General features: G+C 43.1%; 1 protein-coding gene across 1 annotated transcript in view; it reads right to left on the bottom strand.

Annotated features, from left to right (window-relative positions):
- The window catches only part of LOC106582396 (transmembrane protein 163a), a 129,744-nt gene that overhangs the window by 26,763 nt on the left and 83,843 nt on the right, over nt 1-19,138 (bottom strand). Inside the window, exons 3-5 of the mRNA XM_014165469.3 lie at nt 15,947-15,990; nt 14,902-14,993; nt 9,641-9,737 (exon numbers count right to left, since the gene is read on the bottom strand). Coding sequence (XP_014020944.1) covers nt 9,641-9,737; nt 14,902-14,993; nt 15,947-15,990 — 233 coding nt within the window. The remainder of the gene's footprint in view (nt 1-9,640; nt 9,738-14,901; nt 14,994-15,946; nt 15,991-19,138) is intronic.

A 19,138-nucleotide genomic window follows, 5' to 3' on the forward strand; every position in this document is an offset into this window, starting at 1 on the left:
TACTAGACCTGACCTCTATCCACTGTATCTTACTAGACCTGACCTCTATACACTGTATCTTACTAGACCTGACCTCTATCCACTATACACTGTATCTTACTAGACCTGACCTCTATCCACTATATCTTACTAGACCTGACCTCTATCCACTATACACTGTATCTTACTAGACCGGACCTCTATCCACTGTATCTTACTAGACCTGACCTCTATCCACTGTATCTTACTAGACCTGACCTCTATCCAATATACACTGTATCTTACTAGACCTGACCTCTATCCACTATACACTGTATCTTACTAGACCTGACCTCTATCCACTGTATCTTACTAGACCTGACCTCTATCCACTATACACTGTATCTTACTAGACCTGACCTCTATCCACTGTATCTTACTAGACCTGACCTCTATCCACTATATCTTACTAGACCTGACCTCTATCCACTGTATCTTACTCGACCTGACCTCTATCCACTATCCACTGTATCTTACTAGACCTGACCTCTATCCACTATACACTGTATCTTACTAGACATGAACTCTATACACTATACACTGTATCTTACTAGACCTGACCTCTATCCACTATACACTGTATCTTACTAGACCTGACTTCTATCCACTGTATCTTACTAGACCGGACCTCTATCCACTGTATCTTACTAGACCTGACCTCTCTCCACTATCCACTGTATCTTACTAGACCTGACCTCTATCCAATATACACTGTATCTTACTAGACCTGACCTCTATCCACTATATCTTACTAGACCTGACCTCTATCCACTGTATCTTACTAGACCTGACCTCTATCCACTATACACTGTATCTTACTAGACCTGACCTCTATCCACTGTATCTTACTAGACCTGACCTCTATCCACTATACACTGTATCTTACTAGACCTGACCTCTATCCACTATACACTGTGTCTTACTAAACCTGACCTCTATCCACTATATCTTAATAGACCTGACCTCTATCCACTATACACTGTGTCTTACTAAACCTGACCTCTATCCACTATATCTTACTAGACCTGACCTCTATCCACTATCCACTGTATCTTACTAGACCTGACCTCTATCCACTGTATCTTACTAGACCTGACCTCTATCCACTATACACTGTGTCTTACTAAACCTGACCTCTATCCACTATACACTGTATCTTACTAGACCTGACCTCTATCCACTATATCTTAATAGACCTGACCTCTATCCAATATACACTGTATCTTACTAGACATGACCTCTATCCACTATATCTTACTAGACCTGACCTCTATCCACTATGTCTTACTAGACCTGACCTCTATCCACTATCCACTGTATCTTACTAGAACTGACCTCTATCCACTATATCTTACTAGACATGAACTCTATCCACTGTATCTTACTAGACCTGACCTCTATCCACTATCCACTGTATCTTACTAGACATGAACTCTATACACTGTATCTTACTAGACCTGACCTCTATCCACTATACACTGTATCTTACTAGACCTGACCTCTATCCACTATACACTGTATCTTACTAGACCTGACTTCTATCCACTATATCTTACTAGACCTGACCTCTATCCACTGTATCTTACTAGACCTGACCTCTATCCACTGTATCTTACTAGACCTGACCTCTCTCCACTATACACTGTATCTTACTAGACCTGACCTCTATCCAATATACACTGTATCTTACTAGACCTGACCTCTATCCACTGTATCTTACTAGACCTGACCTCTATCCACTGTATCTTACTAGACCTGACCTCTATCCACTATACACTGTATCTTACTAGACCTGACCTCTATCCACTGTATCTTACTAGAACTGACCTCTATCCACTATATCTTACTAGACCTGACCTCTATCCACTGTATCTTACTAGACCTGACCTCTATCCACTATACACTGTATCTTACTAGACCTGACCTCTATCCACTATACACTGTATCTTACTAGACCTGACCTCTATCCACTATACACTGTATCTTACTAGACCTGACCTCTATCCACTATACACTGTATCTTACTAGACCTGACTTCTATCCACTATACACTGTATCTTACTAGACCTGACTTCTATCCACTATACACTGTATCTTACTAGACCTGACCTCTATCCACCATATCTTTCAAGCACCTGGACCAGTTAATCTTGTCAGGCTGATGATTCGCCTCTCAACCCCAGGGGCAGGTGTGTGTGTGTGTGTGTGTGTGTGTGTGTGTGTGTGTGTGTGTGTGTGTGTGTGTGTGTGTGTTCAGCACAATGGACCCCTGGGGTAGGTTTGATTTGGCCACAGGCCCAGGCAGGTTAACTATAGATGAGCCTACTGAGACTGTTTAGAAGGAGAGCCAGCCAAATTAGTCTTTGGACCTGCGTCAATGTGGTTCTGAGTGATGGTTTACGACACTCTTTTACAACATCTGTGGTTTATGTATGTCAATGGCAGAATAACATTTAAAACTCGTTAGCTATGATTGATGGTGATGTTGTCTGTGCTCGATGTAACCCACAAAGTAATGCATGGTACCCGGAGTGAACGTTGCTCTCTTTCTTACTATAGCAGGACCACAGGGATCAGTATATTCAGTACCTTCACATTTGGAAATGAGGAGGATTAAGATGAGTTCACAGAGGTAATGGATCATTGTGATGCATATTGTTCACCTAAGAACAACGAGACATATGAACGTTGTGTGTTTCGCTGTCGTGTACAACAGCAAGGTGAAAAGTTTCACGTCTTTGTTACAGATTTGAAATTAAAAGCACAGACGTGCAATTTTGTAGACCTAACCTCGTCTACGCTTCGAGATCAGATTGTGTTTCGTATAAATTACACCAGAGTTAGAGAAAGATTGCTGCGGGAAAGTGAGTTACATTTGGACACTGCAGTAAAAATCTGTCAGGCGAAAGATTGTATCGACTCTTTTTAAACTCGCTTCCTTCACAGTCATCACTGTTAAGAGTCAGAGAAGCAGAGACAAATGGGAGAAGGATGAAGAGGGATGTTGTGAAATAGACAGAGCCAGGCCAGAAAGAGTTGGAGGGAGATTGTGAGAATGTGTGTGAGTATGTGAAGACAGGCCTGTTGGAGCCTGATCTGTTCAATCACTATAGAGTCTAAACTGTATTATAAACTGGGTGGTTTGAGCCCTGAATGCGGGCATGACCCCCAAAAAATTGGCAATATCCCACACCTCCTCTGGCATTGCTTAATTATACAGCAGGGGTTCTCAAACTTTTTGGGTTGGGGACCCCTTTTGTGATGGAAAATTCATCAGGGTCTCCCTCACAACTCCAGTCAGATAGAAATAGCATACAAGGAGATTTACTCTGACTTTGGCAGTGCATGTCATCGGCCCTGGGAAGGAACATTTTAAAGGCCCACCTATTGTCATCGGAGAGCAAATGTTGCAGTTTTCAAGCTAATTTCCTGCAATTCCAAACATCTCTGATTTGGTAAAAAGCTGAGGGATGAGCATGGAGAAATGTACAGTAACCACTCTCAAATTCCTAGACAGAGCAATGGATGCAAGGACTGACAATCCATGATATCAAAATAATAGTTCTATCCAAGTTTTGAAGCAATATTGTATTTGTTTACATTTACGCTGTTTACAAACATTGGCGTAAAACAAGCTTATATTTTATGTTCTGATGGGGTACGACAGTAGAACTAAGTCCATGAGGCATTTCTAAGTTATATTTCTCACGAATCAATGGGTATATCATGGTATTCCATACCAAAAATGGATGTAGCAACTAAGAATTTTAGATTTAAATTACAATGCATGTACAGTTGAAGTCAGGAGTTTACATACACCTAAGCCAAATAGATTTAAACTCAGTTTTTCACAATTCCTGACATTTAATCAGAGTAAAAATTCCCTGTCTTAGGTCAGTTAGGATCAACACTTTATTTTAAGAATGTGAAATGTCAGAATAATAGTAGAGAGTGATTTATTTCAGCTTTTATTTCTTTCATCACATTTCCAGTGGGTCAGAAGTTCACATACACTCAATTAGTATTTGGTAGCATTGCCTTTAACCTGTTGGGGGTAGGGGGCAGTATTGACACGGCCGGATAAAAAACGTACCCGATTTAATATGGTTACTACTCCTGCCCAATAACTAGAATATGCATATAATTGGCTTTGGATAGAAAACACCCTAAAGTTTCTAAAACTGTTTGAATGGTGTCTGTGAGTATAACAGAACTCATATGGCAGGCAAAAACCTGAGAAGATTCCTTACAGGAAGTGCCCTCTCTGACAAGATCTTGTTCTTCTAGTCTCTGTTTATTGAAGACTGAGGATCTTTGCTGTAACGTGACACTTCCTACGGCTCCCATAGGCTCTCAGAGCCCGGGAAAAAGGTGAATGATATCGAGGCAGCCCCAGGCTGAAACACATTATCGCTTTTGGCAAGTGGCCGATCAGAGGACAATGGGCTTAGGCGCATGCACGAGTCGACCCCATGCTTTATTTTCTTTCGTCTTTTTACCTAAACGCAGATTCCCGGTCGGAATATTATCGCTTTTTTACGAGAAAAATGGCATAAAAATTGATTTTAAACAGCGGTTGACATGCTTCGAAGTACGGTAATGGAATTTTTCGATTTTTTTTGTCACGAAATGCGCCGTGCTCGTCACCCTTCTTTACCCTTTCGGATAGTGTCTTGAACGCACAAACAAAACGCCGCTGTTTGGATATAACTATGGATTATTTGGGACCAAACCAACATTTGTTATTGAAGTAGAAGTCCTGGGAGTGCATTCTGACGAAGAACACCAAAGGTAATCAAACTTTTCTAATAGTAAATCGGAGTTTGGTGAAGGCTAAACTTGCTGGGTGTCTAAATAGCTAGCCCTGTGATGCTGGGCTATCTACTTAGAATATTGCAAAATGTGCTTTCACCGAAAAGCTATTTTAAAATCGGACATATCGAGTGCATAGAGGAGCTCTGTATATATAATTCTTAAAATAATTGTTTTGCTTTTTGTGAACGTTTATCGTGAGTAATTTAGTAAATCTTTAGTAAATTCACCGGAAGTTTGCGGGGGGTATGCTAGTTCTGAACGTCACATGCTAATGTAAAAATCTGGTTTTTGATATAAATATGAACTTGATTGAACAAAACATGCATGTATTGTATAACATAATGTCCTAGGGTTGTCATCTGATGAAGATCATCAAAGGTTAGTGCTGCATTTAGCTGTCTTCTGGGTTTTTGTGACATTATATGCTAGCTTGAAAAATGGGTGTCTGATTATTTCTGGCTGGGTACTCTGCTGACATAATCTAATGTTTTGCTTTCGTTGTAAAGCCTTTTTGAAATCGGACAGTGTGGTTAGATTAACGAGAGTCTTGTCTTTAAAATGGTGTAAAATAGTCATATGTTTGAGAAATTGAAGTAATAGCATTTCTAAGGTATTTGAATAACGCGCCACGGGATTTCACTGGCTGTTACGTAGGTGGGACGAAATCGTCCCACTGGCCCTAGAGAAGTTAAATTGTTTAACTTGGGTCAAACGTTTCAGGTAGCCTTCCACAAGCATCCCACAATAAGTTGGGTGAATTTTGGCCCATTCCACCTGACAGAGCTGGTGTAACTGAGTCAGGTTTGTAGGCCTCCTTGCTCGCACATGCTTTATCAGTTCTGCCCACACATTTTCTATGGGATTGAGGTCAGGGCTTTGTGATGGCCACTCCAACACCTTGACATTGTTGTCCTTAAGCCATTTTGCCACAACTTTGGAAGCATGCTTGGGGTCATTGTCCATTTGGAAGACCCATTTGTGACCAAGCTTTAACTTACTTCCTAACTGATGTCTTGAGATGTTGCTTCAATATATCCACATAATTTTCCTCCTCATGATGCCATCTATCTTGTGAAGTGCACCAGTCCCTCCTACAGAAAAGCACCCCCATGGGGATGGTGTTCTTCAGCTTGCATGCCTCCCCCTTTTTCCTCCAAACATAACGATGGTCATTATGGCCAAACAGTTCTATTTGTGTTTCATCAGACAAGAGGACATTTCTCAAAAAAATACGATCTTTGTCCCCATGTGCAGTTGCAAACCGTAGTCTGTCTTTTTTATGGCCGTTTTGGAGCAGTGGTTTCTTCCTTGCTGAGCGGCCTTTCAGGTTATGTCGATATAGGACTCGTTTTACTGTGGATATAGATACTTTTGTACCAGTTTCCTCCAGCATCTTCACTAGGTCCTTTGCTGTTGTTCTGGGATTGATTTGCACTTTTCGCACCAAAGTACGTTCATCTCTAGGAGACAGAACGTGTCTCCTTCCTGAGCGGTATGACGGCTGCATTGTCCCGTGGTGTTTATACTTGCATACTATTTTTGGTGCAGATGAACATGGTACCTTCAGGCGTTTGGAAATTGCTCCCAATGATGATCCAGACTTGTGGAGGTCTACAATTCTTTTTCTGAGGTCTTGGCTGATTTCTTTTGATTTTCCCATGATGTCAAGCAAAGAGGCACTGAGCTTGAAGGTAGGCCTTGAAATACATCCACAGGTACACCTCCAATTGACTCAAATTATGTCAATTAGCCTATCAGAAGCTTCTAAAGCTATGACATCATTTTCTGGAATTTTCCAAGCTGTTTAAAGGCACAGTCAACTTAGTGTATGTAAACTTCTGACCCACTGGAATAGTGATAAAGTGAGTTATAAGTGAAATAATCTGTCTGTAAACAATTGTTGGAAAAACTACTTGTGTCATGCACAAAGTAGATGTCCTAACTGACTTGCCAAAACTGTAGTTTGTTAACAAGAAATTTGTGGACTGTTTGAAAAAATGAGTTGTAATGACTCAATCCTAAGTTTATGTAAACTTCCGATTTCAACTGTATGTACAAAATTTTAACAACAAATTGGGGGGAATACAGTAAGTATGGAGTAAGTATTCTATTCTAATTTGTGGATCACTGTGAGCCTCCCAGGCCCATGTTGCCCAGGGTTAAGAACATACATTGTAAGTTGTTAATATTACATTATATTCTATTGTATTATATTACACCCTCTAAACTTATTCCACGGATCCCTCGTAAAAAATTATTGAATCTATTGTTGTTAGAAATATTAATGTAAACATTTTTGGGGTATATTTTGACATCTGGCCTGCAGTACCGGTTGGTCTGCGGACCCCACTTTAAGAACCCCTGCTACAGTACCAAAATCACTCTCATTACTGCCTTTAATACTGTAAAACTCTGTCTCAAACAAAGCCCTGACCATTACAGGCCCTTGTCTACTGAACCAACCAGCCAGCCAACCAGCAGCTACCTAAACTGGAGCAGAGAGGATTCTTGGGACTTATTAACTTCTAAGAGGCTGAACAGACAAAAAAAAGAGCAGAGTGCAGCATCTGACATGTTCACTGGCTACAGAGAGAGAGAGAGAGAGGGGGGGTGGACTGAAGGGGAAGAGAGAGAACTAATTTCTATCTTAATCTATCAATCCTCTCCTTTCTTCACTTTGAGTCTCTCTCTCGCTCTCTTCCTCTCTCTCTCTCTCTCTCTTTCTCTCACTTCCTCTAACCCCCCTTCCCTCTCAGTCCCACTCTCTCTCTCCCGTTTCCTCTCTCCACCTCTGTCCTGACAACGCAATGCAAGGTTGGACTCTGGGCTAGAGGTCTTCAAGGATCCATCTGTGCCCGAACAACCGAGACCTGATCCGGAACCTGGAACCCGGGACCCGAGCAGGCCCGGATACAGAATTCTAAATAATGTCACAGGTCTAGGTCGGATCTGACATGATTGTCATGGGTTTGAGGTATGTGTAATTTGAACTGACCAGAAGGGCCCGTACAGATCAGAACATGAATGCTGCAGTAGAGAGAGAGAAATTGTATAATTTATGCTGCTGCTCTTTGCTTTTCATGAGCGTGGCGCATGTAGCTTGTTGTTGTTATTGGCCAATCATAGGTCATCAAAGCAGCAATAGGCTACAGTCATAGAGCCTCACTCCATGTTAAAGGAGAAGGATAGACTACAACGACCAAGAGCCAACAGGTAGGCTGCTACTTAATATTCTGAATGGAGTTGTTGTTGTTTGCAACTGTAGGATGAGAAAATGCATGCAGCCTCAGTTAGTCTAGCTATATAGCTAGCTTAACTAGCTTCTCCCGGTTTGATGCAGTCAGGACAGGTACTACGTAATCATAGTGGATGATAAATAACCTAGCTATGGCAGCTATTAGTGTACTGCTCCCCATGTCACTCGATAACAGTACGGCCCCTCCCCGACTGTTAGAGTGGCACCTCTCTCCCTCCATTCGGAACGGGTCTCTAAATCTATTTACGCATATTGGGTCCAACTTTTTGGACCCGTGAAGACCTGTACTCTGGGCTGGGCTGTGGATCAGCTACTGTACTTCCTGACTGTCGTGGTAATGAGCAGCTAATTGGTCGTTTTCAGACCAGTGGTTGTATCGTACAGCAGCTGTTGGCGCACCGTTGCCATGAAGCAGACTTAAAAGACTTTACAGCCTCACTGATTACTGGTGTTGGCTCCAAATCAGAGAGAAATCACTCATTTACCATCATTTACCAACCGAGACAGCAAATAGAGAGAACAAAAGGGAGAGTGAGCGAGAGAGAGAGAGAGAGAGAGAGAGAGAGAGTGTGAGAGAGAGAGAAAGAGAGATAGAGAGAGAGCGAGAGAGAGAGAGCGAGAGAGAGAGAGAGAGAGAGAGCGAGAGAGCGAGAGAGAGAGAGAGAGAGAGAGAGAGAGAGAGAGAGAGAGCACAAAAGCGAGAGAGAGAGTAGAGGCAGTGAGTGAGAGAGAGAGAGAGAGAGAGCACAAAAGCGAGAGAGAGAGTAGAGGCAGTGAGAGAGAGAATGTGAAAGTGTGAGAAAATGTGAGGGTTGAGGTTAATTTGCATTCATTGAAACATTTAATCCTTCAAACCAATATCCTACTATTGTACTATCACATTGGATATGTGAAGATTGTGCACCTAATTATATATAATGGAATAAATTGTAAGGGCCAAGTCTGAAAAAGTGCTAATTCTGCTCTGATAACAGCCATTGCATACTGTATATACCTATTTACCTAGAACAGAAACGTTGTTGGTTTGATGCGGCAACTTTTTTAAATCTCTACCGCAGCATCAATCTACAGAAGTGTAGAACAGGTTGCATTTCCTGGCAGCAGTGAGATGAGACTATTCCAGGATTAACCTAGCCACTCCTTTCTCTGCTTCCTTTGCCTTGCCTTAACCTCAGCAGGCCTTGCCCTTCACCACATGGGAGGTGAATCAGAGAGGGACAGAGGAAGACTTCTTTGACATCACAAGGTTGAAAAAGGGGGCTATAAAAAGACATCTTCTCGTATATAAAACATAGTGACGACTTTGAGGAAAGATTCTACTATAACTGATTCATCACACTGATGTCTCACTACAGGGTTTTCTGTGTTGGTGTTTGCAGCTGTGTCTATTTGTGTGTGTGTGTGTGTGTGTGTGTGTGTGTGTGTGTGTGTGTGTGTGTGTGTGTGTGTGTGTGTGTGTGTGTGTGTGTGTGTGTGTGTGTGCGCGTGTGCGCGTGTGTGCGTGCGTGCGTGCGTGCATGCGTGTGTGTGTGTGTGAGGGGTGTCTCTCACCACTTCAGGAAGCAGCTTGGTGGCCAGGTCATGGATGGCTTTTCCCAGAATGCACAGGGAGGACAAGATGAAGACCACCCCAAGGACCACACACGCTCTGTGGACAGACAGAAACCAAAACATATTACCACATAATGCATACCATACCATACTATTACCATACCATTACCATCGTTACCATACCATTACATACCATTATTATTACCATATCATTACCATATCATACCATTAGCATACTATTATCATACTATTACCATACCATTACACTCTTAGAAAAAAGGGTTATTTGTGGGGGGATTGGGTTCTACCAAGAACTGTTTTGATCAGAAGAACCCCTTTTGGAAAACAAGGGTTCTTTGTAAGGCAAAGGATTCCACCAAGAGCCTTTAACATCCTAAGAACCATTTTTGGAAGAAAGGGTTCTTTGATGATTCTTTGGAAGGCAAGAAGGATTCTTTGGAAGGCAAGAAGGCTTTTACATAGAACAATATATAATATTTCCCAGCATGCTCTATTGCAGGGAGATTTTCAGAATTGTTAGATTTTCTGTAATATCAGTGTTGTTGTATGTACAGTACATTGCTTGGTTGATACATTTTATGCTACACAAAGATAAAAAACATTGTTTTCTAAACTAATCCAATCTGTTAATAATTTGATTTATTCCACCCGTTACTGAGATGGTTGTTCCAGTTTAGATGATTGAGGAAGTCTCATTATTCAATCTTCCCTGCCCTGGCAGTCATTCTGAATATAGGTTGCAGGTGATTAACAATTCAACTTGTTGGATATCCTAACTCTGAATGGATTCCAACAGGAATTATACATCACTTTGCAAGCCAACATAATGTGACTTGATAATGAGCCCTGTTGTGGCCTATAAACCAGGAAATTCTTAACAACACTGTGTTAGGGTATAACTAGGCCCTGAAAATAAGGCCTTATGATATATAGTATGTCATCTACTGTCATAAATAATGACATTTAAAGGATAATAATGCTGGTGGAACCATTCATAGAGGGTTCTAGGAAGAATCCTCCAAAGAATAAAAGGGTTCTCGGTAGAACCCTTCACAGACGGTTCTAGGAAGAACATTTAGATGATACAATGGTTCTTGGTAGAACCGTTCATAGAGAGTTCTGGGCAGAACCCTTCATAGAGGGTTCTAGGTCGAACCATATACTGGGAGTTCTTTGAAGAACCGTACACACAACAAAGGGTTCTATCCAGCACCAAAAAGGTTCCCCTATGGGGACAAACCAAAGAACCCTGTATGGTTCTACTTAGCATGTTTTTTTCTAAGAGTGTAGATTTTATGTGGTAAATGTAGGATTATGTAGTGTGTAGTATGATATATGCATAGATATCACATTAACAACTGTATAAATTATAATTCATGAGTTACATGGGTTTACTGAGGGTTGATTCCCTTGTCATCATCCAGTAAAAATGGAAGCAAAAATCTTAACTAAAATACATTTTTAAGTTAACAAATTGCCTTGCAGTTTTTTTTAGCTTCACCTCTCCGTGGTACACTTGAATTGCTGTACTGGTTCTCCAGTTTTTGAGTGCTATTTTAACACAGGTTTAATCAGGCATAGAGAGGAAGGGGAGATCTGTTCACATTAAAGAAAAGTGAAAGGTGTCAGTTCTCTGGGTTCCTGGCAACAGTTCCAGCAGCAGCTTCACAGTTTAGTGCCTCCTTGGAGCCGGAGAAAGATGTCATTTTCTTCCTTCGCCATTACTTCCCCATTTATCTCTGGTTTTGACTGAGAATGAGAATGTCTTCATCCATCCATCCCTTCCCCCCTCCATTCCTGTACTCCCATCCCCTACAGTGGGCATACATAAGATGGATGGTAGACGGGCGTTGGTGTCCTTTATCATTGTAGAACCTGCAGTGCTGAGGAAGTAACAGTGAGATGCTGTCGAACCAGGAACAAGATATGAACTAGGATGAACCCCTGTAACACTGTGGTAGATATACTGTATCCTGTAACACTGTGGAAAATATACTGTACCCTGTATCTCTGTGGAAGATATACTGTACCCTGTAACACTGTTGAAGATATACAGTAACCTGTAACACCACTGTACCCTGTAATACTGTGGAAGATATAAAGTAATCTGTAACACCGTGGAAGATATACTGTATCCTGTAACACTGTGGAAGATATACAGTAACCTGTAACACCATGGAATATGTACTGTATCCTGTAACACTGGTCACCCCCAAAGCCAAGTCTTCCTTTGGCCGCCTTTCCTTCCAGTTCTCTGCTGTTAATGACTGGAACAAACTGCAAAAATCTCTGAAGCTGGAGACTCTTACCTCCCTCACTAGATTTAAGCACCAGCTGTCAAAGCAGCTCACAGATCACTATAGCTCATCTGTAAATAGCCCATCCAATCTACCTCATCCCCATACTGTATTTATTTATTTATTTATCTTGCTCCTTTGCACCCCAGTATGTCAAATTGCCCATTCATCTTCTGCACATCCTACCATTCCAGTGTTTAATTGCTATATTGTAATTACTTTGCCACCATGGCCTATTTATTGCCTTACCTCTCTTATCCTACCTCATTTGCACATGCTGTATATAGATTTTCCTAATGTATTTCTGATTGTATGTTTGTTTATTCCATTTGTAACTCTGTGTTGTTGTATGTGTCAAACTGCTTTGCTTTATCTTGGCCAAGTCGCAGTTGTAAATGAGAACTTGTTCTCAACTAGCCTTCCTGGTTAAATAAAGGTGAAATAATATTTTTTTTTAAAGAAATATACTGTATCCTGTAACTCTGTGGAAGATATACTGTATCCTGTAACTCTGTGGAAGATATACTGTAAATATGTTTTACATTTGAGTAATTTAGAAGACGTTCTACCAGGCTGACTGGACTAAAAATACATGTAATAACAGCTCAATATGGTAGGGCTGTTATGGTGACCATATTACTGCCACACCGGCGATCACGAGTCATGACGGCAGTCAAATTTCACGTGACCGTTTAGTCACGCTAATTAGGTTTCTCCAAGCTCTGATGCTACTGATGGTCATTACTAGCCTACCAAACTTGCTAACAACCTGGTAACCTGGTACTCAGCACTCTATTGTCCCTCTAATCACTCTGACATCAATGCAAATGTAATCGAAAATCTAATCAAACACTTCATGAGAGCCCATGAGCTCATGTTGCGCAACATTTCTATAGGCTATGCAATTGCGTGAGAAAACAGAGTGATGGCCTCTATTAAAAAGAGGAGGATCCCATCAGCTTTCTATAGGCTGGGCATACTATATTTATTTTTCTCAACCTTCCTAATATTAAGCACATTGCTTCTCTTTTCAACAGGATTATAACATACATGGCTGGCATGAAAATTTACCATGGGAATAGCGCTATTTAAGTGCATAGATACCATGATTTTTTCCCCTTCCCTGTTTTGAGACATGTGCATAATAACGATTCATTCTAAATAGAAAAACAAATTTCACACATATATTATTTTAACTAATTTCACACTATGACTTGTGAATGATATATTATCACTTGTGAATGATGCCCAGCTTAAGACAAGAAACAGCGCATGCAATTTTTGGTGGCTTTTTCAAATAATAGTCACACACCTCATGTAGCCTAGCCCATAGGCCTATATGTTTTAATAATGTTTGTATCACAACTAAAGTGGCCAAATAACTTCTTAAAATTAAGCACATTAATCTGCTTTATAACGGATGTAAAGCCTAACTGGCATACATGTGCAGTGGGTAAGTTTCAAGTTTGGGGAAGATAATGTTCACCATAAAAATGCACCTTTATAATAAAAGACTACATGCATAATCACATTTGCGGTCACTTTTGAGAATGGTGTTTTCCTGCTAATAGAACATTTGTGCTTATAGCCTACTGCTGTGTGCATATTGCTGCGCTTCTAATGTGAAGAAATATCTGAATAGTTTATCAACATTTTAGGCTAAACGTTCTGATCTGTTGCATCAGCCTCATTACTTTAAAACATTTGAGGCTGGTGGTTGTATTAATTTGGGATCTATCAGATCCAACAACTGTCCCAGACTATGTTTGTAATATTTTTTTCTTGCACAGAATAGAATTGGTAAACCTTTGTACTATGGGGATAGTAGATTGACATAGGCTAGTGCTTTTTCTGTTCGTTAGGCTTACTCATCTTGTTGGCTGACGAAAAGTAAATGTGGACAATTATTCCAATATCTTCAATATGCGCCTCGGAATTGGATGAGGACGAGGGCAGTTGCGTCCCCAATGTGTCTGTCTTCACTTGTAGCCTTTGAGAAAGATCCAGTCACGTGACGGAGAGCCTTGTGAGTGAGAGGTGCTTCAGAGCGAGCAGCCGGGAGAAGGGAATTATAATTATTATATTCAGCCCAAGAGCACAACAGCCACTGGCCGCAAAAGGCAAGGATGTTTTTAGGGTGCATTATGGCCATACAAAGGGAATGCAGCTAGGAAATTCGAGGCACTATCAAGTGTTTGTAGAATTGTGAATGAGAGACTGATGAAGTGTCTCCAGAGCTCATGCCTTTCATGCAACTTTTTTCAAAGCATCATTAGAGTCGCATCATGCAGCCTTAGTATGTATTAAAAATCAAAACATATAGCCCAATGTTTGTATCACAACTAAACTGACATAAATAACTCTAATTGAAGCATATAGGAGGACCTGTTTCATTGTTAACCGCCCAACACAGAATAGCTGCTTGTGCGCACTCCCTCAAATCGTTTGGAGAAAATATCCTTTCTATTTTATTCAGCTTTGTTCAATTTTATTCTTCATACTATAAAATAATATAAAATAATGCCACAGAATTCTAAGCAATTCTTGTCTGCTAAATGAACTAGTGTAGCCCACAGCCATATGGCATAGCCAGATCAGGGCCTAACATAAGGACAAAAGGATGGTGTAGGCTATATTACATGGATTTATTAGACTTTTTAAAATGTAGATGTTCCAAAGGTCTGCATCAGTGGCTTGTAGGCTATGAGTGGATGCCAGGAGATTATATATTTGTTTATATTAATAGTTATTTGCTTGACAATCACCGGCTGACAAAATGTCATGACCCCCACAGCCCTATGTACAAGACACTGATATAGATTCAAGGAAAATTGAATTTAATCCAGTAGGCTACTAGGGGAGAACTGTTTCTATGCTGGTGAACGGGGAACATTCTATTTGGGAACACCATGCAACATTCAATTTTGTGGCCGTTTTACTCACATGTATTCCCTATGGGCAGAGTGGACAGCTGCTGCGTTGCTATAACGCCACAGCACGATGATTGAAGATAGCACGTCCAATGTGGCGTCAAACTGTAAAGACAGGCATTAGGTCTCCAGTGGGGATGCATCAAATAGTAAAATAGTAAATTAACATACATCATATTCACTGAAGTCTACAGTCCCGCCATCCATTCCACAACTACCCTAAACACCCTATATTTTCCACTAGAGTAGCGTGGTTATTGAACTGCAGGATTGTTTACTGTGAGACCAACACATCTATCCCCTGTGGTGCCATTAACGGCCTAGTACTACTACAGCTCGGCAGTCTGAAGACGGACTCAAGCCTGCAGGCACTACCAGACACACTCACTGTGGTTGTAATCATACTGCTACCCTCTGGCTTCATGCAGCTATAGCTACCAACTAGCACACAATTACTTTGGGATGTCAATTCCTTAGAAAAAGCGGGATAACACACATAAACAGTGATGTTTCTTTCTGTTAAAACATAGATGGCACCAACTGCCTTAACAGCTCAGCGTTGGTTTATTAACATCCATGTCTTCAGTAACCTGTCCTGTATACCTGACATGGAATTATAGTGTGCTTTAATTGCATTCTAGATGCCAATCTTGTTTGTTTTATATTGTAGTTATATTGTTTGTATATCGTTGAATAAAATAATTGTGTGCTTGTCTATCAGTGTATCAGTGTTTTGTTATGTGTTTTGTTATGTTTTATGTTTTTTTTGTGGCCCCAGAAAGAGTATCTGCTGCTTCTGCAAAAGCTAATGGGGATCCAAATGAAGAAATAAACCAGAGCTTCCTATTACAGTGTCTGTGGCATATAAATAAAAACAGAAGGGATTCTATTTCTATGGTCTGTGGGGACTGCTCTGTTATCACAGTGTTCTGATGTGTTCTCATGCTTCCCTGGCTGTTACCAAGGAGACGATGGCAGCATCGCGTCCAAACCCAACCAGCGTTAATAAATTAACACCATGACTTTATGACTAATTAATATGTATAAATGGAACTCACGGCAAATCCGAAGGCTGATGCGCTGTGTCTCATGAATGAAACAGCTAGAGAGAGAAGAGAGAGAGGGAGAGAAAATAAATGATTGTCTGGGGAACAAAAGGCATAGGATTCTAACAGCAAAAGGAATGATTACAGTAACATCCATGTAAATATTGCTCTCCCACAGGCAAACATGCGCACACTTTTTATTATGTAAGAGTTCTTTCCCTGGTTGGGAGAAAGATCGAAACACTGATAACCTATTCTGTTTGTACATAATTCATATTATCAGCACACCTAAGAGGAGCATTAACTATTCAGAGACTAGCACTTTGCTGTACTCATCTCTGAGCAAAAATGGTATGGATTTGAACAGCTATAATCCTAGGTTTGAAATGCATTGAGAATAAAGGTCTGTGAACACATTCCATTCGATTCCTTTTCAATGCTCAGTTGTTAGAGTTGAGAATGAAATAGAAGAATTATCCATTGAAGCATCTTGTGCATAGGTAGCATTTGACTGAGTCTCATTGGTTATAATAACATGCTTTATTCATCTGATTCTGACCCGATATTCTCCTGTTCACAACATCGTGTTCTGTTCCTTCTGGCTTGTGAAGCTGAGGGCTTTAAAATTTCCTCTATGATGAGTTCGTTTTCAGGTCGACAACAGTCACACAGGACTCCCTGTCGCTAGGAAGATCACCATGGAGACGGGCAGTCTGAGGGCGAACTGTGCTGGAAGAGAGTTTGTTTGTCTTCACCAGGGTTTTTATCTTAGTCTCTTTGATCCACCACTCGATGGCTGCCATGAAGGATATGATGGTCTGGGTCTTAGAAGGCTTAAAAAGGTTCTGTGGTGAAGGGTTCCATGGTGACAGACAGACCCATGATGCATGAAGGTACGACACTCTGGCAGACTGGCACCACATTACAAATACCAACAACCTCTTATCCCCTCCGTCATCACCGTAGGCCAGGTCGATACTAACAATACAAACAGACACCCGGAGGACAGAGTGACAGATGAGCCTGTAAGTGTGATGGGAGGGAGGGGCTGGTGGGTGATGGGAGGGAGGGGGCTGGTGGGTGATGGGAGGGAGGGGCTGGTGGGTGATGGGAGGGAGGGGGCTGGTGGGTGGTGGGTGGTGGGTGATGGGAGGGAGGGGGCTGGTGGGTGGTGGGAGGGAGGGGCTGGTGGGTGATGGGAGGGAGGGAGGGGCTGGTGGGTGATGGGAGGAATAGGCTGGTGGGTGATGGGAGGGAGGGAGGGAGGGGAAGATGGGTGATGGGAGGGAGGGAGGGGCTGGTGGGTGATGGGAGGGAGGGAGGGATGGTTGAGGGTATTGAGCCATTCTAATGAGTGTAACCTTCAGTGAGGTTAGTTGAAGAAAGCCGAAGATACATCGCTCAGTATTTATAGGATGTACAAGAGTCTTGAGAAGACATGAAAACATCAGTGTCGCTTGCACATAAAACATAAGAGATACAACAGTCTGTTAGCTGCGACAGCATAACAGGATGAAGCAGGATGAGTGGATCTGTTGGCTGTACTGTCAACATCCAGTCCTCTACAGGGAGCCCTGGCTTAGTGTGTTCCCAGCCCAGGCCGTCTGGAGGGAGGCTGGATCGAGACACCAGGATGCCAGCCAACATAGCCTGTCAAGGCCTGCCTAGGCTCCACACTCTCCTCTCCCAGACCAGGTCTGCATCACAAAATGGCACCCTATTCCATATACAGTGCCCTGGTCAAAACAGTGATGTTTCTTTCTGCTGAAACACAGATGGCACCAACTGCCTTAACAGCTCAGCGTTGGTTTATTAATATCCACGTCTTCAGTAACCTGTATTGGGAATAGGGTGCAAGCACAGCACCCACACTAGCAGACAGACAGACCATCAGCGACACTGAACCAGGGATGCATGCTGCCACAACTTAAGGCACTTCCTCATAACAGATACAGAACCCAGAAGAAGATTAATAGTATAGCAGGTCACTACAGGGATTCTACTCATTAGCCTTACCACCGACTGCAGAATTTCTAACCAGCACAGCAGCTAGCCTATAACAATAGCAACTGTATCTTTGTTACGGCTCAAAGAGGAATCATTAATCCATGCAGAGAAACCATGCGAGGTAATGAAGAGGGACATCAGGAATACAGCAAGAGAGGCTTTCTTGCTTGTGAAATGGGTCAGGGACCAAGGTAAGCCTGTAAGTGTGACTGTCTACATTCCAGAACCATGACCACGCGTGATGGGAGGGGGCTGGTGGGTGATGGGAGGGAGGGGGCTGGTGGGTGATGGGAGGGAGGGGGCTGGTGGGTGATGGGAGGGAGGGGCTGGTGGGTGATGGGAGGGAGGGGGCTGGTGGGTGGTAGGTGGTGGGTGATGGGAGGGAGGGGGCTGGTGGGTGGTGGGAGGGAGGGGGCTGGTGGGTGATGGGAGGGAGGGGCTGGTGGGTGATGGGAGGGAGGGAGGGGCTGGTGGGTGATGGGAGGAATGGGCTGGTGGGTGATGGGAGGGAGGGAGGGGGCTGGTGGGTGATGGGAGGGAGGGAGGGGGCTGGTGAGTGATGGGAGGGAGGGAGGGTGCTGGTGGGTGATGGGAGGGAGGGGGCTGGTGGGTGGTGGGTGATGTGAGGGAGGGGGCTGGTGGGTGATGGGAGGGAGGGGGCTTTTGGGTGATGGGAGGAAGGGGTCGGTGGGTGATGGGAAGGAGGAATGGGCTGGTGGGTGATGGGAGGGAGGGGGCTGGTGGGTGATGGGAGGGAGGGAGGGGGCTGGTGGGTGATGGGAGGGAGGGGGCTGGTGGGTGATGGGAGGGAGGGAGGGGGCTGGTGGGTGATGGGAGGGAGGGAGGGGGCTGGTGGGTGATGGGAGGGAGGGGGCTGGTGGGTAATGAGAGGGAGGGGGCTGGTGGGTGATGGGAGGGAGGGGGCTGGTGGGTGATGAGAGGGAGGGGGCTGGTGGGTGATGGGAGGGAGGGAGGGAGGGAGGGAGGGAGGGAGGGAGGGAGGGAGGGAGGGAGGGAGGGAGGGAGGGAGGGAGGGAGGGAGGGAGGGAGGGAGGGAGGGAGGGAGGGAGGGAGGGAGGGAGGGGGCTGGTGGGTGATGGGAGGGAGGGGGCTGGTGGGTGATGGGAGGGAGGGGGCTGGTGGGTGATGAGAGGGAGGGGGCTGGTGGGTGATGGGAGGGAGGGAGGGGGCTGGTGG

The sequence above is a fragment of the Salmo salar genome, chromosome 21 (assembly GCF_965601325.2).
Source record: "Salmo salar chromosome 21, fSalSal1, whole genome shotgun sequence".
NCBI classification, from domain to species: domain Eukaryota; kingdom Metazoa; phylum Chordata; class Actinopteri; order Salmoniformes; family Salmonidae; genus Salmo; species Salmo salar.